Source organism: Macaca mulatta, chromosome 14 (assembly GCF_049350105.2).
Source record: "Macaca mulatta isolate MMU2019108-1 chromosome 14, T2T-MMU8v2.0, whole genome shotgun sequence".
Taxonomy (NCBI): domain Eukaryota; kingdom Metazoa; phylum Chordata; class Mammalia; order Primates; family Cercopithecidae; genus Macaca; species Macaca mulatta.
In genome coordinates this window covers 106,772,839-106,799,969 of record NC_133419.1, presented here as the reverse complement: position 1 = coordinate 106,799,969, position 27,131 = coordinate 106,772,839, and the positions used below count along the sequence as shown (strand labels likewise).

Sequence of the window (27,131 nt, the reverse complement as noted above, 5' to 3'; positions counted from 1 at the left end):
CATTCATTTTTCAAGTTGTGGTTATTATTATTCTAAAGTAAATTTACTTTAAAGTAAGTAAAATACAATTTTAAAATGTAGGAACTGGTCTCTGTTACATAAACCGCATGTGAACTGTTCAACAGTACTGTGTCTTTCATGCAGATGCCCTGCCTGTACCGTGATTTGCTGTGTGGACTCCCCGACTGTCTCCGACTCTTGATTGCTTCATCTCCTTATGTGATTTCCAGAATTCCATTCCATGGTCCACAGATCATCTTTACTTTTCCCATCCTTTGCTGACTCCTAAAAACTTTCATCAACTGCTTTAAAGACTTAGAATCCCAGAATTTTTGAATCAAAATGTAGGTAAGAGGTTATGCCCAACCTTCTCATTAGGCCCCAGGATGCAGACCCTGGGGCCTAATGAAAGTTAGGTGACTTGTCCATCAAAGCCCAGCTGGGGTGCAGGTCTTCTGCCTTCTGGTCCAGTGCTCTTCCTACAGTACCAGGATACCTTTTATTTCCTATGGTGACTCTTCCCTGTGTAGCTAAACTATATTCATCCTTCTATGGCTCTGTGGGAAATTTTCTTTTTCCTGAGAAGTTTGTCAGGCTTGGTAGGGTCTATGCCTGATTAAGTTTTGGAAGCCAGTGTAAGATGGCAGTTTCAATCCTCTCAGGCTAAATACTCCTTGAGCTGAGAAAAAACTTGAAAGGCAGGTGGTCTTGTCAACTGAACAGATACATCCTAAATACCCGAGAAGGAAGGGTAGCAGATAAGTTTCTTTGAAAAGCATTACCAGTAATCTAGATGAAATGACTTGATTTAACTAGATGGTAGGATTTTCTTCCAAAGATAAAATGTCTTTTTTTTCACACATACAAAGTTCATATTGATTTAAGTTCTAATCTTTTGAGACATGTAATCTTGGCTCCCAAGAACAGTACCATATAGAAGCTTTAGTATCATGGCTTGGGAGATTCTACACAGAAGAAACAGAAGTGTAAAAAGGAATGCCAAAATAATAAGGCCCAACCACAAAAACTCAGTCTCATCTTTGAATTTTCATTTCCCTTCCTTTCCTCTAGCCAATTATCCATTAAGAATTGTTTTCATGACAAGTGACTCATATTTATATTTTCATTTCTTTTCAACTGGCATCACTTTAGTTGAAGGCTTTATCACCCAAGACCAGATCCACTGGCTTTCTCAATCTATCCTCTGCTACCCAGAGTCAGAATAACTTTGCTTCTCTGCTTGTTTAGAATGCCTTGTCAAAAGTCTTCAGGAATTCATGATTGCCTCCAAGATATTATTCTAACTTTTCTGACATTCAAGTTTTCTCAACAATTTAGCTTACATACACTTTTAAATTATAACTGTATTATATTTTATTTAGCCAGACACTGTGTGAAGTTCTTATTATTGTCACTGAATCTTTACAACGATCCCATATGGTAGGATTACATCTCCATTTTACAGATGAGGATAGTGAGGCCTAAAGTTGATTGGCTACTAAGTGGCAAAAGTGAAACAGGAAGCTGGGTTTGTCTAACACAGAAGTCAAGTCGGCATGGTGGCAGACACCTGTAGTCCCAGCTACTCAGGGGGCTGAGGCAGGAGAATCGCTTGCACCTGGGAGGCGGAGGTTGCAGTGAGCCAAGATCACGTCACTGCACTCCTGCCTGGCGACAAAGCAAGACTCCATCTCCAAAAAAAAAAAAAAAAAAAAGAAGAAAATTATTCTGTTACTAAATTTACTTCTTAGAATAACATGATTTATCTTTATTTTAAAAATTAAAAATTACATTTATTACCAACAGATACTAAGTGTCAACTCTGGTTTAAGATTTATTTCACTGCATATTTTAATATGTATTTAACTCACTAAATGAATCTATTTAAACTTCACATACAAAGACTATAAATTTTCCATTAAATTCTTGAGAGTGAAAATTTAAAAATAAAAAGTTCCCACTTTCTTCTTTCATTTAAGATTTCAGGTTCCTTAGCAGGAGGCCAGCATTTGGATATTGCTCTTATCACTTAAAATGTGTTTTAATTGATCTTGCTTCACCTATCAGAGCTTTTGGCCTGGATTTTGTTTAGGCTGGAAAGCAACACAAATTAGAGAAGAAACTTTAGTAAAAACAGTGCTGCTTGTAGAAATAGGGATTACAAACTAAGAGTACTTCTTACAGAAACAGAGATTACAAGCTAATGAAGGGAAGCTGAGCTTTTTATTCAAAGTTCAGATACATGGGGACTCACATCTATGAGAATACGTAGCTTTTCTGTTACTCTCTGAAAATAGTTGAAGCTTAAGGAGTCTAAATCCATGAGTCTTTAAATATTTTAAGTTTATGAGATTCTAAGTGAAGATACAAAGCAGCTTATTTTGAAAGCAAGAGGGCTCATAGTCATATTTCAAAATAGAAATATATTCTAATGCCCGTTTTTTAAACAACTCAAATTTCAAAAAGTGACAAAAAGTTTAAATTCTTAAAATAGTCTCACCTACATTTGCTTCTATTGGTGTGAATACTAGAACATATTACACATATTACATGGTCGTTCAGTTATTTGCTACTTGTCAGAAGTTGGGTATCTTAAGCTATTAGTTTGGACACTTTCATGAACTATTTGAAATATACTTAATAAATTGAGTGAAAGTACTATAAATCAATGCTTTTCACTTTACTAAGCAACAAAACAGAAAAATGGTGCTTTCATTTCAACGTTCTGCTATCCAAAAGAGCTAAGTCATTGTAGAACTACCACCAATTGTTTCCCTGAGTGAGATTTCTATGAAGTATTTTATAAGAATTCAAAGTACAACAAATCTTCCTGATATAACAAATGTCCATGTAAACATCAAATTCTAACATATAAAGAGTTCACTGACAATGTTGTGACAATTTCCTTCTTTTGTGTGACTGCTTCAGTGGAGAGTCCGTGTGTCTGCATCTTAAAATTCAGGATGAATAAATTAAGAATAAATAATGTGATTCAACTATATCCTGTACTTTTCATTAAAGAAGTCAGTGAGTGAGAAAATCAAAATTAGGTTTTGTCAGACAATCAGTCAACAAAATATGCCATGTTCTAAAAGTTTAATGCTTAAGTTTCTGGATTTGATAACCATTAGAATACACTTATCTACATAATAGATATTATGTTTTGATGTTAAAATGAATTTATTTTGAATGTATCTTTTCATGTAAGTTCCTAATCACATAGCCACTATTGTTCCTGCTCAGAAAACAATAGCCTCTAACAAAAACATATCCTTTGGAAAGGATTTTCTTTCATTACATGCTCTAACAATCCAACTTTAAGGATATGCAAGGCTTCTAAACACGTTTGTAGCAAAATGGTAGACCTGTATTACTGAAAGATGATGACTCTTTATTTTTTGCAACAAATTGCCTGAATTCTCATTTTTTTGGTACATTTTTTTTTCTCCTTTCCTAAAATTTTCTTCTTCTTGAGCCCCAAGTGTCTCTGTTACCTGATCTTAAAACTTTCCTAAAATCTACTTGAGTCACACAAGATCTAGCTTCTTTGGCGGAAAATGATAACAAATAATTATTGCTGAATAGGATCTAGAAGCTGGTACCTTTCATAATCCATATGGTCTATTTTTCTTTTTCTATCTCAACTTCTAGATGTTTTTATTTATTTTTTAATTTCTTTCTTTCTTTTTTTTTTTTTTTGAGACAGGGACTGGCTGTGTCACCCAGGCTGGAGTGCAGTGGCATGATCACGACTCACTGAAACCTCTACCTCCCAGGCTCAAGCAATCCTCCCTCCTGAGTAGCTAGGACAACAGGCATGCACCATAAAGCCCAGCTAATATTTTTCTATTTTTTTGTAGAGACGGGGTTTTGCCATGTTGCCCAGGCCGGTCTCAATCTCCTGGGCTCAAGAAATCCACCTGCCTTGGCCTCCCAAAGTGCTGGGATTACAGGTGTGAGCCACTGCACCACCCCTTTAAATTCTCTCACTTGTTTCTCCTCTTGGTTTTGCTCTATGGAAAGACCAATTTGAAAGAGAATACCGAAGTCAGGAAATATTAATGATTTCTATGGACAGCAACACAAAAAGTGAGAGGTTATAGTGAAAACCATTAAAATAAATATACAAGAGGCCTGGGAAGAGGGTGTATAAACATGGAGAGAGGCTGCTTAACAAAATATTTCCTCCCTTTCCTCCTATTTTTCTAACCACAGTTTTCCTATGGCACCTTAAAAATCTCATTAAGTTTGTATAGCTTCAACCCAAAAGTCCAGACTGATCATATTTCCAAATATATATCATTAAAATCATATTAGTGATTAATTTTATTAATTTTGTCTTAATAATGATATATTTCTGTATAAAAATGCTTTGGATTTTAGTTTTGATATTTTTGTGACCACTATGGTTTGACTGATAGTAACTACGTATATTCTCCAAATAGAGAAATTAACAGCTGATAAAAATTTTCTAAGGCCTATGCAAGTATCTAAGCCTTAATGGAAGACTGGTACTAATATTTAATGATGATAGAAAACATAAATGCATTAGCATATGACTGATATGACTTCTGTGAAAGTTTCTATTTTTTCCTGCTATACCATTTGCAAGTGAATGTTCAAATGACTATTATGCACAAGTGGCAAGCTGGTTTCCTTATGCTGGTGGGTTAAAAAATATAAATGTATAAAGAAAAAGGGATTAAAAAACAGGTGGGGGAGGGGTTTCCTTCAAATGGATGGAAGCCATTCTTTTGAAAGAAAACTCCCCTCTTACCTTAGTCCTGGAGCTGGTTAGTTCTCCTCTGTCCTCCTCCTAGGGGAGAAATACCCAAAGTTAAACAAAAATAGAACATGGTCTTGTATTAAAGTCAAGTTCAGTTCTGGTCAACCCTTTCCTCAGGTCTCACAAGACACTATCAAATGTCTGATATACTGGGGCTTTCACTGAATTGAATTTAAAACCCATTTTAAGAATTAAGCCAAAGGGGAACGAACATTAGCTGTGTAAGAGGAAAAAAATATTGTCTGCCCTTCAGTCTGTCTTGCCAGAGAGCTCTAATACCTTGAAATTGGCTTAGAGTAGAAGTTCACAGAAGGGCATTGCTTGGGTAATTTTTGTCAGCTGGAGTGAATAATGGAGGGTGCATCATGGTGAGCACCTGGAGTTCCTTAGGAAGAAGGGGTATGCTGGGGTGTTCTCAGCTCATCTCCCTGACCTTCTTTTGTCTTTTGAGAGTAAAATGATAGTGCTACAAGCAGCACCATGATTGAAGCAATACTAAATCTGATATGAACAATAATTATTGTGAAAATAAAAAAAGAATTAAACGGTCATTAGATGGGAGAGCTAGAAAAACATCTGGGAAATGGATATTATCCGACACTATGTGCTTGTATTTTTTCACAGTGGGAAATGGCAGGATGAATAAAGATGGGATTTTTTTTTTTCTTAATTTGTCTTTAAGTAGGATTCTGTGACTTTGGAGAGAAACAAGGCAACATAGTGAGAGGCTCATGGGCTTGGGACCTAGACAGTAATGGGCTCCAGTTCTACTTCTGTCACTCATCAGCTATTTAACCTCAGTTGCAGCAGCAGCATCTGTCCAGATGAAGATAAAAGCAACAACTACAAGGAGTTAGGGGGATCAAGTTCCAGTATACATGGGTGTGGTACATAGTCGTTATTAAATTTTTATTTCCTTTTTATTGTTTTCATTTATGTAGTCTCTGATATGGTGTTTTCTTATTCGAATTACTTTATCTCTGTTGAGGCTGCTGTCTAATTAACAGAGCTTAGAATCAGGTCCTAGTTACCCTTTGGCATAATTTCAGAGATGGTGGGTGATTGGCTCCCATAAAAAACAAATACCAGACAATTGATTGAATTCTGTGAGACATGAAGGAGAGTGGAGACCAAGAATGAGCCTGAACCCATACAAGATCATGTGCTATTGTTATTTAACTTTGGGTAACTTATTAAAATTCTTCATCAAGTAAAATGACATCAGGTGAGATAATGGATGTACTTTGAAACCTCAGTTTGTCAAAGTATATTCCAGAGACATAAAAATGAGGGATGTTGTAATCATTACTCTAACAGCCATTATGAAAATGTGCAGGGAAAAAACACTTTATGGCAGATTCTATGTTGTACAATGATATCTTGTTTCCATCTACTACTATTACCATTTATTTAGTGTTAGATTTATCCTGTGAACTTTAATCATCTTAAAGTTTCATGATATAAATATGGCATGATGTAATTCCTCCAACTATAATATATGTGGGTTCCTTTGTGTTCTTCCTTGGTAATCTAACTTCATTCATTGTTTTTAATAAATATTCTAAAAATGGCTATTTTGACAAACCAGTCCTTTTATCTATGAAACACTATAAATTCCTATATATATATATATATATATAGAGAGAGAGAGAGAGAGAGAGAGAGAGAGAGAGAGAGAGAGAGAGAGGAATTTCCTGTTTTTGTGAAACAAATACCTGCAGAGATGGTAAAGCTGTGCTCAAAATGGGGGGAAAAAGTAAACTGTATTGTATGAAACACCTATTTCATCCATGGTAGTCACTTACGTAACAGAGTTTTAAAGACGATATCTTTATATTTAGAAATGATCTGGGAATCTATGAATAAGAATAACTATAGGTATACTGCCTGGATTGGGTAAAATTACAGTGGCTGTGAAGTCTTCATGCTTCAGGGCATAAACTGATTGCTATTTGTGATGAGGAGAAAAATGAAAAAGAAATTAGGTAGTGCTGAAGTTGTTAGGGTTATTGTGATGCCCTTAGTAATCACCTTCTCAGGTATTTCATATTGAAACACCACAGGCTACCACATTATGTGGATCAATTTTTAAAATCATATCTAGATATGGAAATAGAAGTTTTGTTCTAAAAAAAATCAAAACAAGTCCTTTTATAGGCCTGTGCTTCACTTTTGCTGTTTTATTCCCCCTTTTGTATAATCCAATGAATTTTGTCAGATTTGTACCGTGCCAAACATTTGATGTCAGCAAACAATTTTGAATGTCTGTTTTAACAGGCATAAAAGACCTGCATTTATTTCTAGCTATGTTGGTTCTTACAGAGGAGTGCTTTCCTTAGGTAGTTTTCCATTTCATAACGAAGACAGGCTGCAATAAAAGCAGCTATTTACTAAACAAGTGACTTACTTAAATTCCAAAACAGCTGAGCTTTTATAGAAGTTCTGAGAATGAATTTTTTCTCAGTCTTATTAAGTGTCCACAACTTCAAAGAGGTATGAGAATTTTGTTGTTTTCCTTAAGAGGACCTAGGGTAATATGCAGAATTTCAGACTCTCAAAGTGGGAAGGAAATAGAGATGTCACATCATTGTTTCCTGTCCAAGAGATGTGAAAATCTCTTCTACTTTTACTTGAACAAGTCGGATGTCAGGGATCATAAGCCAATTTCCCTGCATTTTTGGGAAGCAGTTTTAATTGTAAAATTTTTATGTTGACCTGAAAGGTACATAATTTTTTCAACTCAACAAGAGTTTATCTGGTTTTTAAAATAAGCTAAAATTTATGGACGTTGAACTCTATGTGCATATTTTCACTATGCCTTGAATTTATGTGTTGCTAAAACTGCAGAATGAAAGTGTCACAAAAACTGTTTAGTAAGTTTTCAGAGTGAATCTATGTTTGTACTAAAATGTACTTTTTTTGTTCTTCTCCCCTAAGAGCACTGGAGATTGTCAGAAGATCTCATTTCTAGTCTCAGCTGTAGGACTGTGGGCAAGTCACGTAAGTCTATTATACAGTGCCTTCCTCTGTAATAAAACAACATCATAAGAGGGTTTAACACAGCAAGTGAAAATATATATGTATGTGGAAGTGGTTCAAAAAGTATAATGCTGAACTGTACTATTATTGTTTCACTTAAATATGCTGCTTTGTAATTTTTGGTGTTTATATGAGCTAAATTTAAGCATAATCTTTTAAAAGTGGACAATTTGGAAAGAAAATTAAATGACATATTTAACTAATTCTATGGCTTATATAATATTATTACTGTATCACTTAGTAGAAAGCAACTCTTTTTTTTTTTTTTAGTCCTATGCCCTTTTTCCTCTGGGAGACAATCTGAAGTCAACTTTTCCTGGGTCCTATTCAATTCTATTTACCTCTGACTAGCTTCAAATATAAGCCAAAGGTTAGGGGACTGTCTTAGGACTCTCGCTACATGGTTTCATTTTAAATTTTTATTCATACTTTTTCAGAAAAAAATTTACTTTTTATGCTAAAGGCACTAGCAATGCAAAATAGCTATACTTGCTGATAATGCTTTTATGATTTTTTTTTGTGTGTGTGGTTCTAGTTGCAAATGTCTGAAAAGATGAGAATTTAGGGACTAGGACTGATGATGTCTTTTCTTAGTTACTAATAGGATTTTGGCCTGTTACTATTTCAAAAAGAAATATTCAGAAGCCGCATATCTATCAGGACCAAATACAAAACAATCACTCTTCTACAATAGCAGAGGCCCTGTTGGTAGCTCTTGCCAGTTTTTATATAGGCCTCTGTGTAGGGAAGCAACAATAGAGAGTGGACTATATACTCTCATATTGCCTTTGAAAGTGGGAAGCTGTTTGTGTCACATTTGTTTGATTGACTGCAATTGAATTCTTATTCTGGCTGACTCCCAAATATTTAGCACTTAAAGAAAACTGATTGAATGTTTAATATTTCTGTAAAAACTTATCTGTGGGTCAACTTCTTCATTGAGTACCCCAGAATTTAAAAAAAAAATAAAGAAAGCTCAGTAAAATCTAGTTTACTTCAACAGGATATAATAAGACTTTGTGTGGTTGATGGTATTTAAAATGATAGTTTTCTCTAACACTTCAGTATTGTGTACGTTGAAAGGTGGAGTTAGATACTAGGGATGTTGTTGTGCCTTTAAATTTTCTTTATTTTTGAATTGTGTGATGTTAAAGGTATGTATTAAAATGGCTTCGCAAACTTTTTCAAAGTATATTTCATTCTGTGGACATCCGTTAACAAATATTTTTAGATTTTCATAAAGTATGAAATTTGTCCATTTAAAAGAAACCACATTCAATCATAAAAAAAGACTTTTTTGATGCTAGGGAAGATAAACAATATTTTCACAATATTTCTAACTTCTGTTAATATAAAAATTATTTACAAAATCTTCTCATAACCAACATAATGCCTGTTTCTGAGAAGGCTCAGGACTAGGGTTAGATTTTTTGAAGAGCTGAATGGCAATTTTCAATTCAGATATTGTCAGGTGGTGTATGATACTGTATATTTGTGTCAAATATCTCAGATGTATGTTATTTCATTTAGAAACAGAGTTAAATGATTGATTATTTTGGAGAGGAACAAACATTAAAATAAATGAGCTACAGTTTTTTAATTTTTAGTGAAATTAAAATGGAATATAATTCTAAACCAGAGTCATTGCTATTCTCCAGCTCATTCTAAATGACTGACAAACTATTTTATCTTTTTTTTTTTAATTAAATGAGAATTGTAAACTAGCCCCATTGTGATTGATGCTATCTTTAGAGACAAAAGGAAGCTAATGACACCTAAAGTTGTGGATGAGTGCTTTCCCATATGCTGTGCTGAAACAAAGAAGTACATTTTCAGTTTTGTAGAAAACCATTATTTACTTATGATGTACTAAGTAAATGTTTATCATTAGCATAAAACTGCATTAAAGCAGCATCATATAGAATTCTTCACTGAAAGGTAGATTATATATCCACAATCAAGTGAGCTATTTTTAGTATTGTATTATAAGCATTTTGGATTTTTATGGTAAACCTGATTACCATAACTCTCTCTAAAGCTCTGTGTTGTATGCCTGCATGTGTTTGTCTAAAATATTCTCCACATGTCTACCTATTGCAAATATAAAGAGCTACTTCCTCCCTCTATTTTTTATTTTTATTTTTTTGAGATGGGGTCTTGCTCTGTTGCTCAGGCTGGAGTACAGTGGCGTGATCTTGTGTTGCCCAAGCTGGAGTGTAGTGGCGCGATCTCGGCTCACTGCAACCTCCACCTCCTGGATTCAAGTGATTCTCCTGCCTCAGCCTCCTGAGTAGCTGGGACTACAGGTGTGCCACCACGCCTGGTTAATTTTTATATTTTTTGTAGAGTCAGGGTTTCACCATGTTGCCCAAGCTGGTCTTGAACTCCTGACCTTAACTGATCCACCCTCCTCGCCCTCCCGAAGTGCTGGGATTACAAGGGTGAGCCACTGTACCTGGCCCCTTCCTCTATTCTTCAGTCCCTCCATACTCTACCACCAGGCTCTCAGCTAACAGGGCCCTGGGATCATAAGGGGAGGAATCCACTGCAGTGTGATTATAATGCTTCTCTTCTAGGCCTGTTCAGAGTTGTAAGAGTTAAGGTCTCTCAGAAGAAGGTAATGGTTCCTCCCTCTGCTCAGCCTGTGCTGAGGCCACCTACGGTGCCTTCTTCCTGGCACTCTTTCCTTTAGGAACATCAATCTAGAGAATAGAACCCAACACAAATGATGTGTGAACAACAACAACAATAGATATATGTCACTTGACTTCTGCTGTCGTTCTGAAGATAAATTGAGAGCCACTTGTGAACTGAATGTAAGCCACTTTATAGAAGCCATGATCCTATAACCTGAGAGCCTATAGTGGAGAGTAATTAATCTGACATATTTTCTTTAATAATTTAGTATAGACAGGGCTGAAGAGTGGCTTTGCTGCCATGGTCAGAATCTATTGTATGCACAGCAGAAACAAAAAAAATCTCTTTCTTGATGAATTTAAATATGGGTCCAGAGAATGCTTAGAGTGAGGAAATCAAGACCAATTCAATAGAAAGGGAATAGCATGGAAGCTTCATGCATTCATATCTACTTTGGTTACTTCTAAGGGTGAGCAAGCGTTCCGCTTCACACGCTAACCCTATGCATACATTAATGCTTTACCTTTGATCTGAATATGCTATCATCTTTATATTCATAGGCTTTGTCTGTGAGACAATTGTGTGGGGCTCAAGAACAACAGATTGCAATTCTGGCTTTTGTTAGAATTGTCGGAATTGAGAGCTAGCTTCGCTTTCTCATCAAACTTCATAAGCTGCCAAACATTTTGGTAGCAGTTTCATCTTGTCAAATTTGATCCCTTTTGAAATGGTAGAAACTAAAATGGCCATAAATTACTCATTTTCTCAGGAAAGTTACTAAAATACAACTTCTAAGTGTAGTGGTAAGGAGAGCAAAAGGCTAACCCTTGAATATAGAAACTTTTCAATTTGGTGTTACCTACTCAGGCTGCTATAAAGTACCTCAAGAATGAACAACTTAAAACATACCTGATAAATGATCAGTTGGACCCCACTCAGGAGTCATTTGTTGAATGAACTGTCAAAAGATTGAGGGCAAATCATTTTAGCATTTTTTAAAAACTAATGGGAAGAATCACAAACATGTATAATGCCTTGTGAGTCTTAAAGAAATTTAGAAAAAAGGCAACCTTTGTTTCCTTCTTCATGAGGAGTTGTAATTTTAGTTATCTTTTAATTAAATAGGAAGGATTTAAATGAAAAATTTAGAATTTAAAATGGCCCTGGTAAGTTTCATCCTTCCTAGTGTAGTGTACATCTGGAAAGAGAGGAATGAAGTATATGGATTCTACTGAGCAATTATTTTTCCCTGGGACACAAGTAGCATTGATACCTTCACCATGTGATGTCTTAGTTTGTAAATGCAAAATACTTGGTACACACAATAGCAGTATATTTAATAGCAAACTAGGTAGCTCTTTTAAGCATATCTCAGAAAAGATTTATGTGTGTTTGTGTGTGTGTATATGTTGAGAGATGCAAATGATTTTTGTTGTGTGTGTTTGTCTACTCCTTAGCCCAACAGACTGTATCTCAAAATATAATAGGATTAGAAAAATAAGTTAGCTATAGCATCTTTAAATATGGCACTAAAAATGAAGGGTATTCATAAGCAAATATATCACTCTTTTCATAATAGTTAAAATAAAAAAAATGTGTTTATGTACCAACCCACTGCAACTCATTTCCACAAAGCATGTTAAAAGTTTCCTCATTTGAGCCCAAATGTACTCAGTACTCAGCTTTAGACTTCTGTACGCTTAAGTTTTTCTAGTATCTACTCCAATACTATCAGTTGACTTGTTTCTAATACCAAAAAAAGACTAAAATAATATGCTCACATAAAATATCCAGCAAACTCCTTTTTCCTAAACCTTTTAAGTACTTCATAAACCTTCTAAGTACTCCTGAACTAAAGTATATATCCCACAAATTTTATATGTGAAAGTAGCTCCTTAGGATAATACATTTTTCAGACATGAATTTTCATACTAAGTTTAATACACCTGCCTTAGGAAATTCTCCAAAGTGGAAGAAACATAATTTGACCTACATAGAACTCTACTCACTCCATTGTAGATCTAGGCTAAGGCCAAGTGTCTTATGAGGCCAGTAGTTTTGTTCAATGCTGAAAGGAAAAGTCCAATGAGAGATGTGGTATTCTAATTCTCATGCTGAGTACTTCCTCCCCCTGCTGTGCTATTGCTGTGGGGCTCTGAGTTTCCTGTTGTAACCTAAGTGTGGTGTGCTTGGTTTCAATGGATCGGTTCCGGTTGCCATGGGTTCCTGCAACTTGTCATTGCCAAGTACAACTGGGCCTCATTTTTTCCAGGTCTCACCCCCCCCCCCCATACAAGTTCTATTGGAACTGCTTTCCTTTAAAGCATGCTTTTTTTTTTTTTTTTTCAGTGACAGAACATTTGTTTTACTTTAGACACAGTTCCACAAACATCTTTAGAGGAGGCAAAGTCTGAATGGGAATGACCACTGTTAAATAATAGAAGTATAGGTGACTAGAGTTTTTGACTTGGCAAGTATACAAATCGTTCTAAGGTCCAGAGGAAGTGTTCAGATATGACCCACCGCTTTGTTGTCTGGAGGTATTTACAGACACTAGACACTATGAATATCTTTAAAAGGGATATTCTTATCTAACAGCTACTTAATAGTAAATCCATATCAACCGAATGATGATTCACTCGAAAGAACCTTTAGCAGGTTTATTTATTACAAAGTAAAATCAATAGTCTAGTAACCAGTGTAGTATGGATACCGTGGCAAAGTTGATAGTATTTTGACAGTAACGTAGGCAACTTTATTGTACCATAAATACTATAGTATAGTAGATGTCTATACTATAATCAATTTGTATATTAAAATTGATAGTGTTGATAGTATAGAGAGTAAAGTCAAAATAAATGTACTTCCTCTTTCTTCTACACTTTACATTCCGTTGCAATGCCATCGAAAGTGTATATTTTAAAACAACTTTTGGACATTTCTCAACCAGAGAAAGATTTTCACAATTGTTTTGGATTGCCAAGGGGACTGGGAAAGGGAGGAGAAAGAAAACCATGGCACTGATAGAAGTATAAATTGTACTGTGCATGTAAAAAAAAGATTCCAGATCAGTATACCTGGTATTGTTCTGTCACTTGAGAATTGGAGAATCTATATCAAAATACAATAAACCAACAATTTCTGGCCATTGTTATTAGTAAGTGATAGATCAATGATTTTAAATTTAATTGCTTTATGTCCAGCAAGCACTAGTCTGAAATAAAGTCTTGGAACAGTAAAGAGCTCTGTAAATCATTCTCTACTGTAAAGACAGGTGCTAGTCATCAGTGCTGTGATATTTTTCAGTCCAGTTACAGATCTACTCTTTGCGATGATCCTTATTGCATTTGTTTTAAAGTCTGCATTAAAGACCCAAGTCCCAATTTTCAATTCTGATTATATATCAAACTCTCTCCTCTTTTCTGTGACGTTTTTTCTGAAGCACTTTAAACAAACAGCAAGACCTGGAAATTTAAAACTCCCTAGACCAATGGAACATAACTAGTCATTTATCTGCATTCTCTGTTTAAATGTAAATAGGACAGATTACTGTTTTATTTTGCTTAAAGTCTCATGTTGCCTAATGAATCTGAATAGCAGAGTTTGTGAGAAAGCCATTGTTAATGACAATGCAATACAAAAGTCTCACTACATCCAGAACTATTAACCTAAAGACCTGATTTTAAAAAGATAGATTGTATAGGAAAACAGACTTAAGTCTCTACGGAACTGAAAAAGACAGAAAGGTTTCAAAGAATTTGATACAGGTATGTCCTCTTGACCTTGCTCTGATGAATACAATTATTTTGAATTTGCTTCTGCAAACTAAATCATTTATACAGAAGATGACTATTAGTCCATCTCTGCATTAGTTTGTCTCATTTGAAACAGAAGAATCCTAGTCGGATAAGAATGAGAATTTAAGCCTGATGAGTCTCCCGCTTAGATGGCTGAGGATGAGACAGAGAGGAGGTGGGGTGAGGTGCATGCTGGTCAGCCTTCAGTGCCCTTCCAGTGTTCTCAAAGGCAGGACAAAATGACTGTGGTTTTGGCATGCAGGAGCCAGCTTGCTCAGGAAATTGTGGCATATATAAAACAAAGTGCATAAACAAACTCTCCATCCAGGAAGCTTAATTTAACAATTGCCTCATTAACAAGGTCCAGGGAAGGACAGGAAAAGAGGGGGAAGCCAATGGGTGATTATTATACAGTTCTGGACAGATGAAGCCCTTCAGCTTTCCCCCAAACAATCCCTGTAGTGTGGATTTGACAAAGTGGCACATTTAAGAGGGAACTCTCTTGCCATTAATGGGAGTCAGGCGAACCCGTCACTGAAGGCCAAATTCAGTCCCTGAAGCTTGACTTTATCAGTAGACACAAGACAGAGGACAAGGCAGCTATATCCACAGAGAATTAATTAAGTGCAAGAGAGACATCCAGTGAATGTAATCAATAGTCTGAACACTGATCTACATATCAACCACCATTGCATTCTCCCCTCCTATTTTTAAAAAAGTATTTACGCTAAGGTGCTCTCAAAACCATGCCTTCAACAGAGATTTCGTTACTACTTGGCCTCATTGAAATTACATATTCTTCATATTGCATCATACAAAATAAACCCTCAAAGATGAAACAACCTGATGCCAGTTTAAGTTTCTGAATGGTTGAAATTGTTTTTGGGTAGAATATATTACGGATAATTTATTTGTTTGGCTTTCTCCCTGCACATTTCTTCAGTTTCATACGGAATGTATGTTCCATACATGAAGCCTGACTTGAAAATTTCCACAGTCCATAACCATATTTGTCTTTACTGGCTAGTTTTGTTTTATCTCTTTTAGGATTGCACTTTTGTAACGTACCATAAAACCCCTCACTAATTATTACAGTGTTGCTTGCAAACACAATATATTGCTTTAACACAACCTTTTCCATTACTGATGTTTGTTTCTTATATCTCTCTCAACCCTTCCCAACCCAACACACATATCAAAGCACATTGCAGTTACCCTTTTGAAACCAATGAAAACAATTATAATATTTATATTACTTTCATTTGTACTTGGCAATAGTACAGGTCTCATTACCTTCACTTTTCAATGGCTTACCAGAGGCATCACTTTTTAAGATCAGGTTCTTGGTTAAGTCCTTTGGCAAAGATCCTGATTTCCTCTTGAATCTGTGCTTTGTGTACATTTCTCCTAAGCAGCACTGAGACCAGAGTAATTTGTCGATCATCGCTTTTGATGGGATCCAGCCCCATCAATTCAACAGCAGCCTTTATTGCTTAAGGAAAAGAGGAAATTCTGCCTCCTGGACATAAACATGTGAATTTTCTATGTCCAGGACCAAAAGGATGAAAAGGGCAGATTTAACCAATATTTCCATAAGAATGAAAGTCTCACTTAATCCACACGTGTAATGGTTTGCTCATTTCAGGGGTCTATCTGTAAGCATTTTTGGATTGCCATTGGGTCTAATTTTACAGATCTTACTTACACCACACTCCCTTTAAAATAGGCAGGAGTGTGACTTGAGTAAGCACTATAAAACCAGAGCTCATTTTTTCCTCTGACTATGATTGCTTTTATAAATAGATGTGATTTCAAACTTAGCATGAAAACAACCTCAAGATAATCTAAAATAGAAAGATGCCGTAATAAATAAAATATTGAAATGGAAAAAAAAGTGGTTTGCTGGAAAGAGGTTAATTTCTTCTTATTCAGAGACTAGTGGCCAGGCATAATTAAAAAAAATGATAAAATGTAGAATTATCACTGACATGATGATAGTGTAGATACCGGTGGCCAAAAAAATTTGATGAGATGTAAAGAAGCATATGCTACCCACGCCTTAGGCCCACTGGAAGCAGCTAGTGTTCAACCAGTTTGGTTTTTATATGGCCTTCAAAGATATATGTCAACGAGGATTAATTATCCCAAAATTAAAAAAAATTACCTGATTGTTGACCAAAATATATGAAATGGAGAAAAAGAAAACAAACAAACATACCATGTTCACACACAAAACAAAATAATTCTCTCAGGCACATCAGGGAAGGTGGAATACTATAACAACACATGTTATATTGTTATACTATTCCACCCACCTTAATGAGGAACCCTTGGGCGTTGCTACTCCATAGCCTTTGGAATCCAGATTTCCTCCCACTTTCATCGTGTCACATGGCTTTCGCTGCTCAATGTATTCATTCATAGTGGACTCCAGGAGAAAGGCAAATTTGCCCTTGGATTTGCGGACACGAGCTACTCCCTCAGCTGTAGTCCTAGTGAACACTGATGGCTCTGCTGATCGCATGTAGGTCCACATCTTTTCATACACTGCTATTTTTGATCTCTGGAGGAAATTAAAATAAAATTAAATACAGGAAAGAAGGGAACAACATGTTAATATTCACTGAACCAAGATAAGAATAAAGAGTTTTAGTATCTTTCCATTGCTCTCTGACTCCCATTTGTCATAGAGTAATATAATAGTAATATTACTCTTTTCAAATTGGAAAACTGCCTTTTAACACTGTTTAAGGAAATCACGGAAATGATAGACATTTAAAAGTCATATCTGAAGAAGCCCAAACCTCTTGCCATAACAGTTACCGCACTCAACTGCTTAAATAGTGATCTATTACTGTGTTTTTCAATGTAGACTGCAATGAAGAGACTTCATCGTTTAAAATCATGTTTTATATCACATTCGTGGTAAACTTTAAAAAAGCTAAGATTTTACTTCAAGTTTGTAAAATTCCTTTTAATACTGTATTTTAGTTATAACAAACAAGGAGGGTTGTTGTTTTTTTTTTTTTTTTAAGTTTTTTTTAGAGACAGGGTCTTGCTGTGTTGTCCAGACTGGAGTGCAGTGACATGATCATAGCTCACTGTAACCTACAACTCTTGGGCTCAAGAGATCCTCCTGCCTCAGCCTCCTGAGTAGCTGGGACTACAGGTGCATGCCACTATGTCCAGATGATTAAAAAAAATTTTTTTAAGATGAGGTCTCGTTATGTTGCCCAGGCTGGTCTCAAACTCTTGACCTCAAGCACTCCTACTGCCTCAGTCTACTAAAGTGCTGAGATTACAGGTGTGAGCCACCATGTCTGACTGTTATTTTATTTTTTCTTTTTTCATGCCCCCAAATTTTAGTGCACATGATTCTAGTAAGAAATATACAAAAATACAGTCCATATCAAGTCAGTAATTGAACACCAAAGGAAGAGGCAAAACCTAGTATAGCTTATAAACCAAATATCCCTAACACAAGAATCAAACTCTAGGTTGATTGAAACATTTTTAGACTTTTTATGAAAAAATTTTCAAATAGAACATATATTGAACTTCAAAGAGAAGTGATTCCTATTTTCCAATTTTGTGTTTTATGGAGTTGGTCATTCTAATCCTCTTGACTCCAGCCAAGAAACTTATTTATATTTGTAAATTACTTCTGTCTACTTGAGCTCTATCTATTAATACGTTACTCTCACTACTTAATTTACCCAAGTCCTTTTTCTTGTTATCTACATTTGCATTAAATTTTTCATTCACACATACATTTTTAATGTGAGAATATATCTAAGTGAACTCAAATGTCTCCAAAAGATATGTTTAATAAGATAGAAAAGCCTTGGCCAGGTGCCGTGGTTCAGACTGTAATCCCAGCATTTTGGGAGCTTGAGGCAGGTGGATCACCTGATCATAAAGTTCAATATGTGAGATCAGGGGTTCAAGACCAGCCTGGCCAACGTGGTGAAACCCTGTGTCTACTAAAAATACAAAAATTAGCTTGGCGTGGCAGCACATGCCTGTAGTCCCAGCTACTAACAGGGCTGCGGCACGAGAATTGCTCAGACCTGGGAGGCAGAGGTTGCAGTGAGCCTCCATCTGGAAAAAAAAAAAAAAAAAAAAAAAAAAAAAGCCTGAATCTTGTCTGGTGCAACTGCATTTGTTTTCAATAACAAGGGGCTGCAATTTTGTATCTGAATCCAAAAAAAAGAAAAAATGAAGACCTTATTCACACTTATGTCTTTGTGTGAGGCTCAATGCTGAGTAGTGTGTACATTTATTTACATTGAGCTTCGTTTACCAAAATGTAGAATTCAACAAGAGGCAGTTCTTTACTAATCAACATATAACTTCAATACCTGGGCAAAGACAAATTATTCAGGCAGACAAAGAAAGAAATGAATAAAAGTGTGATTCAAATTTTTGATTTCATAAGTTCAGAAATAAGTAATCAATAAACCTAACTAATAAACCACACAATCACTGATTTGTATACTTGAACACCAAAGAAAAAGATATTTTATGGTAACTATATTCATTTTTTTTTGAGGGGACAGATGGAGTTTCGCTCTGTCATCCAGGCTGGAGTGCAGTGGCGTGATCTTGGCTCACTGCAACCTCTGCCTCCCAGGTTCAAGAAATTCTCCTGTCTCAGTCTCCCAAGTACCTGTGATTACAGGCACCCACCACCACACTCAGCTAATTTTTGTATTTTTTAGTAGAGACAGGGTTTCACCATGTTGACTAGGCTGGTCTCGAACTCCTGAGCTCAGGTAATCCACCGCCTTGGCCTCCCAAAGTGCTAGGATTACAGGCATGAGCCATCGCACCTAGCCGGTAACTTATATCCAAATGTTGATAAATATCAAGGTGGGAAATTGACATCTTTTAGTATTTTTTGTAATGTTTTTATGCTATTAACACTTGAAAAAATATCTCATGATATAAAGATTGGGGTGTGTGTGTGTGTGTGTGTGTGTGTGTGTGTGTGTATTTAGGCAATGACAAATTACTTCTGGCAACAGAATCCTCATATTAGAAAACTGCAATGATTCTATGTCCTTCCAGGACAGATGAGTACTTGGATTCCAAACCCTCAAGTATAGAATCCACTAGGAGTGCCATGTTGCCATGCTTCATTCATCCCATCTCTAAAAATAGAGTTCTGTTCCAGAGAACAAACTCTTTCATTTTACAAGTTCTGAAAAATATTACCTCTCTGAATCACTTGATACAGATTGTCCCTCAATATCTATATTGATAATTTTAATTTTTAGAGAACTTCTGGTAAACTTCCTTTAAACACATAACTACTTTTTAAATATATTTAAATCTTGACTTGAGAGTTTCACCCAAAAAGGTATAGAGCTTCACATACATTGTATACTTTACTATGTACACTACATTGAAAACAGAAGAAATAAAATCAGTGTGAATATTGCTTTAATTGAACTATTTTATGGAATTAAGAATATGAAAAACATGCTAATTACTTGGCAATTTTCCAGTTACAAATAAGTAGCTTATTAAAAGAATAGGACAGTTAAACAAAACTAACATAGCAAAATGAAAAACGTGTATTTTTAGGATTTGGTATTTGTAGAGATCACTTGACTATAGAATGCAGCATAGTATTAAAGCAAATAAATCTTTTTAAAAAGAATATAGTACCTTTTGGTCATTGATATTTTTAATAGTCCATTTCTATATATTAATATGTGGAAAATTACTGCTGCATTTGTTTGAATACATTGAATTATGTATGCCTTAAGTGCAAAATAAGTTGAACTAATCTCTTTAAAATCTGGAAGAAAGAGTAATCCACAGAGTAGCTATGCTAAATATAAGAGGGTGTAGGTACAATAAAAATGAAAAAATATAGATAAAATGGAAAGATAAAAGCAAGTTTTTGAAAAAAGAAATTAGCCTGGTTTGTCACCACGCTTATGTTTAGAAAATCTGATTCTGATAAGATCATATACATAGGACAAAGGGACGAGGGGGAATCGAGAGGCGTAGGACTGGAAGTAATATCCCTGTGCCTTATCTGTGACTGCAAGAGAGTGATTGCTAAGGAGGGAGGGCAAGCAAATATTTATAAATTTGATGAGACAGGCTAAAATGAAGAAAATTTCTGCAGATCCAGCAAGCTCAGTAGGTCTCTGTATCAAGTGTCATTGTATCAGGTACAATGAGAAAGGAACATTTAAGTCCCTAAAAGCTTCAACTGTAGTGTATGTTTAAAGACTGGGGTGTGGGAAATGAAAAGATAGAAGTCATTATTTTTGAAATTAGAAAATTAATATCAGATCGATTTATTTCATCTTTATTGTGAAACTCAAAGCATGGGGAACTATCTGATCTAAAGCACTGCTTTATTGCTTAAAACAATTCTTGTAATTTAAAAAATGTGCTATCCTTTTAATTGTCCCTAAATTAAGTATCCCACCATTTCTGCTTCTAATAGAAACTATGTACAAATGTCATGTATTATAGTTAATGTTTACATTGCTATCTATCTGGTGAATTTTTTCCCCCTTCTAGTAGCTTACTTGGCAAGACTGATGTTCTAGTGAGAGCTCATCAATGCATTATTTGGTAATATTATAAACCCTGAGATAGTAATGCACATCATTTATGCATTCACGATTTCACTGATGACTGAGACAGGCACAGGATAAAACTGCATTGAAATGAAAATCACTGTGTTTAAGTCAGGTGTGTAGTAATGTGAAAGTACCAAAACAGCAAGGCTGGCATTAAGTGACAAGTACAGACTCTTTAAATGCCTCTATGTTTAGGCTTACCATGGCACACAAAACATGAAGCATATAAAGTCTCATAATGGGGCAAAACCAAGGCAACAGTTGAATTCAGATGTAGTTTTCCCCTGTGGCTTAATTCTTTTTTCAGTTGATTATAACTGCTACATTTTTCTGAAGCACTGAGTATAGGTCATTGCCTGAGGCAGCCTAGTGGAGCTGATAGATGTACCATTAATGTGTTCCTATGAGAAAATGATTTTGACAGGTACAAAAATACACTTCACGTTCTGGTTTCCTCAGCCCATCAGACAAATGGTTTATTTAAACCAGGTCAACATGTATGGGAGAGGAGGGAGGCAAACAGGGTAAGAAATGAATGAAATTTTTATCAAAGAACCCAAATTTATGCTTTCCTAAAAGCGTGCTGCCAGGGGAAATTATTTTCTTGTCCCATTAGAGTTCCGAATGTTCTGCAACAATAGATACCTATATTATAAAAATCTTCCAATTTAAAAACTGAAGTTGGATTGGAGAGAAAGGAAACAAGGAATGGTGCTTGCACAGTTTGTATGGAAGACTCCATAAATCTAGGAAGCAGGTTTCCCCATTCTTATATTTCTCTTAATATATTCTCTTATCTACCTCACCAGTTCTTTGAATTTAAGCGTTTTTAACTTTATAAAGATTAGAAATGAACATTTTCAGTGTGCTTAATGCTAAAGAGCTTTACAGTGAGTTACATTTGAAATATTTTCAGGGAATCAGTATAGCATTTCTTCTTCCCTTTATCACTCAAGGCAGAACGATGAGCCTGCAAATAATGTCTTTATTTAAATGACAGTCATCAATTTTCAGTAAAGTGCAAATGATAGCACAAACTTGTATTTTATTTTGATGCATATACATAGTGATTTTTAGGCGAAATCATTAAATTTTACCTGCTTACTTATGGATGGGAGCAGTTATAAACTGACAGCATGGTACTGAAATTATGCTAAAATACATTAGAGTAGTAATGTTTCTATTATTAAGCTGTAGAAATAGGGATGTGCTAGGTAAATTAAAAAAAGTTTGTTTAATTAGCTTTATCCATAGATTATTGTTAATCAAATCTACTGTCATGAATATTACTTACAGTTTTAAGAAAATCTGTGTTTTGTAATTAACTTATACATTTTAGATTATATATAATAATACTCCAAATTGTTGACAAGTACATTGTTCATTGTCTGGTTTCTTTTCTAAACAATGCCCAAGGATGGGTTTGAGTTTTTGAGTGATTTGCTCTTGCTATGATATTATGTAAACATCTAAAGTATATTAGGATACTATAATCAATTTTCTTTAAAAAGGATAAATATCTTACAGAAATTCAAGTATACAAAAGTTAAAGCTGGCCTAAGGAGTAGCACATTTTGTTGTTTATAATTATTAAGCCGAATTGAGTGAGAAGATTATAAATAAATACATTTAAAATGGAAATGTAATCTCTCAAGTCCTGTATGTAGGCACAAACAAAGAACTATTATTACTTTCACACAAAAGCTTAGAAAGTAATAAAATGTATGTTCTGTCTTCTATGCTATTACATATTCTAGTGTTTAAACAATTGACACAAATATAAAAAGTGTTCGTTTTCACCTAGTTCAATATTCATAAAAAAGTCACTCTGGCAACTTTTTAATTTTGGGGTTTTGAAGTCACAAAATGCATGCCTATCTGTTATCAGACATTACCAAGCATATAGCTGTGGATTTAAAATGAGTAGAAAAAGGATTTTTTGATAAAAAGAATTCATCCCCATAATGGAACAAACACTAAAGAAACCTAAAAGAAAACCTCTATTGTTCTGATGGAAGGTCAAAGGGACATACAATGCAATTACATCCATATATATAATGCAATTATACAGGTATCCATATATGTAATGCAGTTATATCAATTGGAAAATTTTTATCTGCAAAGCAGAGAAATCAGCACAAACTAAATGCCATACAATGTCCTAGAGAGGTGCCTAGAATGGAAAAGTTCTTGCTGTTATTACCTTGTGAGAAAGCAAATATGTTGCTGTGAAGTTCATTGTTACAGAATAGATTATAGAATAATATAACTCATATAAGTAGTATAATCTGCAATTAAGGTTTTGTGTTTCAAATGCAGCAAGTTGAATGTATTCTTCAAAAGTCAAGTTTTCATTTTTATGCTATCAGCCCAAAATCATACATAAATCCAGTCTTACCAGATCCAATATTATCATAGCATTATCAACATTGGAATGTTTTGGATAAATTATGTTATAAAATTGTTTTAATTACCTTTTCATTGTTACTACTCCCTAGAGAGTGTTCCTCTTGCAATATGACTAAGTCAATTACCTTCTGCAAATTAAAGTGATTATAAAATCCAGTTAGAAGTACTAGCCTTAAACGTAGCTATTACCATTGTGTTTGTAAACCTTATAATAGCTAAAGCCCATGATATAATTGTTGTAAAAATTGCCTGAATTTCAAAATGATAAACATTTCATTGTTAGTTGTTCCCTTAACTTACTCTGAAGAATTCTTTTGTTGACCCTGAATCCAGTGTTCCATAGGCAATTTCTGTTTGTTTGGCTAGGTCTTCTGCACTTTCTATGGGAGAGACCATTCGCTCAACCGTCAGGAAAGCAGCGAGGTTAGCAGTGTAAGATGATATAATGATGAGTGTAAAGAACCACCAAACACCTCCAACAATTCGACCTGAGAGGGATCTAAACATGGATAAAATAATGCACATTTTCCTTTCTCTAACCAACATAAAGAAAAGAAATACCATCAATTCACCATGCACATTTAAAAATCATGATTGCAAGTATTGTTTTATTTTCTGAGAGTCTACTCAAGAATGATTCTAGATTTCTGTATAATCTGATATCTTCTATGGTGTATTTAATATATAAATGCCACTGAAAATATGACAACCATTTCCTTTCTATTGTTTAAAGAATATGGTAGAAATGTAAAACTTAATAGCTTTTCTTCAGCTGTGTAAGGGGAATACTTAGTTGAATTCATTAATAATCTCCTGCCCTCATTTCTTAGCATCTCTGAAATTAGGATGCAGCCTATGGTTGATGAGATAAAATATAGTATCATGGTTTAATTGGCAGCATTATTTCTCTCTTTGTGGTACATAGAGTAGCAATACATATGAACAGTGACTGGGGTCTTAGATTTGATGCAAGTTGGTAGATACCTTTCTGAGACAAAAGGAGAGAACTTGTTTTTACCTTCAGTCAGAGCCCTGCCAGGATGATGGAACTTAGGCCAAGGTGAGATGAGGGTCTAGAATTGGTCTTGAAGTGACCATAGTTGAGGATTTTTTGTTTGTTTGCTTGATAGTCTACTCCTGAGCTAAGTGGAGGTTGAACCATGTCTCAAAGCATCTTTACACACTGATATATGATTTTCTCTCTTCACTCTTTCTCTGGTATCAAGGATGTGTGGGTGAGTATGAGTGCAGAGCAAATGTGAGAAGGGGGTGAGTAAAAAAATTCAGAGAATGTTCATCATTGAACTCACTTATCGTAACCATCAAACTACTTAAAATTCCTGTGGCAAATTGTTGTAAAACATTTGTTTGAAAACTTGAAGAATGATTTCATATTTTTCATGGCATTTACAAAGCTAAAATACTCCCTTATTATAATACTTGTGATTATAAAAGAGACACCTATTGGGTTTAACTTAATATTTGCTTACTCCTGGCTTTTAAAAACCATTACTTGATTTACTTTGATTTCTGTTTAGTTCTTTAATTGAAAGTTTTCGAGTCAGATTCCTATGTTACTGGAATTTAGGCATATTTATAATTTTCCTAGGTCTTAAGAAACACAAATTGCATTGTGCCCCAAATGTCTCTTTTTTGAGAAAGCATACATTTCTAAAAAGGAAGAAATCTATATATTTGTGATGCTAATATATAGTCAACAATTAAAGCAAGTACTTTTCACACCTTCAGCTACTTTATGAGAAAAATAAGGTATTTTTTCTTGCAAAAGAAGGTTGCATTTTTGGTGAATATAATGGTTAAATTATATCTTATTGGTATTCAAAGGAAGGGAGCCATGACTCCACAGATAGTGAAAAACATTCCATAAAACTAGCATAGTGTTTGCATGGTTGGCTTCTTGCCTATTGCTTAGCTAATTTATTCATTGCTATATAAAACAATGTATATCTGGTACCTACTATGTTGACTCAGGTTCCAGGTATCTCCCTTAAGCTATGTGAGATGAGAATTAAGTCCAACATTAATTTCTGAAAATGAGCAACAACAACAATAATAGGAAAAAATTGCAATAATAGCAAAAGTGTTTGTTTTTTAAAAGGAAACAAAGTGGAAATGAATTCCTATTCTACAATTTAGGTTTCAGTTTCCATTTGTCAAACTAGTGAATGAAATATTAATACTAAATGATTTTTGAGAGTTCTGATAGATTGCATAGTTTCTTTGCTATTGAGAAAGTTAATGTTTATGATATATCCACATTTTGTGCTAATTTGGAAGAAACTGCTATTTGGGAATTGCAAGTCTTTCCTGTGTTTCAAATAGTCCTCTGTCTTCAGGAAAAGAACATGTGGAGAGATAATTTGCACAACATTTAGAATTACTGGGAAATTGGTGAAGAACTTAAGAGATTTGAAACTAACCTGGGTGAAATGTCACATCCTTGCTGCATAAAAGCACCCAGGGAAAACCAGAGGCTGTTAAAGATGCCAAACTCATTGGGAGGCTGGTCGCTGGGTCCTTCCTTTCCATCCTCTGGCTCTTCTGTGTGCCACTCATATGGACTAAATCTACTAACTAGGAATAAGACCACGCTGACACCAATGTAGGCAAAGACTATGCACATCCAAATCTCATAGGCCAGAGGATCCAAGAAGGAAAACACTCCTGGTTTGGATTTCTGAGGCTTTTTGATCATGATAGATATGCCCAAACTCATGAAGGGTTTAGAAAAGTCAATGACCTCCTCTCGTACCAAAGTGATTGTCAGAGGGGCAATAGCAATCTCTGCTTTCTATAAGAGAAAAAACACATGGAGACACATAGGTTAATGAATTTCATGAAGCAATTAGCATTGGAATGATCCATTTAAAGCTAACCAGTCATGCATTTATTCTACATTTATTTTTGGAGTGCCAAAAATGAATAAGACTAGTGATAGATACGAAAATGAATAGAAATTTTTTCATAAGATATTACTTAAGTTGCACAAAACATTTTTATAGGTTCCAGTAATTAGATAAAAGGAAAGAAAATAGAAAAAGAGTGGATAAGCAAAAATAAGTTGAACTCAAATTACTGTATTAGTCTTTAAGGATCTGGGACACTGCAGAGGAGACTTGACAATCTTTCCATATGGCTGAATTTGTGAATTTCCTGGCCAGGAACGCTGCTATGTTGCAGCCTTTTCTGTTTCATTTGGAGCATTGCCACTGATTCATTACTTGGCCATCCCTTAATATTATGACTTGCAAATTTCAAACAGTCTTTTCTTTTTTATGCCTTTCCAGCTATGAGAAAACAGATCATAAAGCCTGTGCTTGTATGATAAAAGAAAATGCGTTGTTTGATGATATTTTCCAATTCAGCACACACACACAAATCTGGAAATTGGCATTTATTTCTTGCTATTCACATATTTTGATTTCTCCACCTTCATTAAAAAAAAAGATTTTGAAAAACAGTAGATTCATTTCTCAGATATTATAATCATAAGGCACTAGCCTCCATTTTCAGAGTTCTGTGATTTTGAGCAATTTTTCTGAGCTTGTTTCTATAGCTGTAAAATGAGGATACTTTTTCCCTGTTTACCTCATAATGTTATTGTGATTATTTATTGGAAGCCTTAATAAGGTAATAGTGAGCATTTATTAAGGGATTCTGTGGCCGATGCTGATCTGATGCTGATTTAAATATTTTGAATAGGCCGGGCGCGGTGGCTCAAGCCTGTAATCCCAGCACTTTGGGAGGCCGAGGCGGGCGGATCACGAGGTCAGGAGATCGAGACCATCCTGGCTAACACGGTGAAACCCCGTCTCTACTAAAAAATACAAAAAA

General features: G+C 35.0%; 1 protein-coding gene across 5 annotated transcripts in view; it reads right to left on the bottom strand.

Annotated features, from left to right (window-relative positions):
* GRIA4 (glutamate ionotropic receptor AMPA type subunit 4) overlaps positions 1-27,131 on the bottom strand; it is a 372,806-nt gene that overhangs the window by 32,656 nt on the left and 313,019 nt on the right. For all 5 annotated transcript variants that reach the window (XM_015115585.3, XM_015115581.3, XM_077964932.1 and 2 more), the window contains 3 exons: positions 25,718-26,088; positions 23,577-23,775; positions 16,575-16,822 (listed from right to left, as the gene is read on the bottom strand). In XM_015115585.3, the coding sequence (XP_014971071.1) occupies positions 16,575-16,822; positions 23,577-23,775; positions 25,718-26,088 (818 nt within the window). The remainder of the gene's footprint in view (positions 1-16,574; positions 16,823-23,576; positions 23,776-25,717; positions 26,089-27,131) is intronic.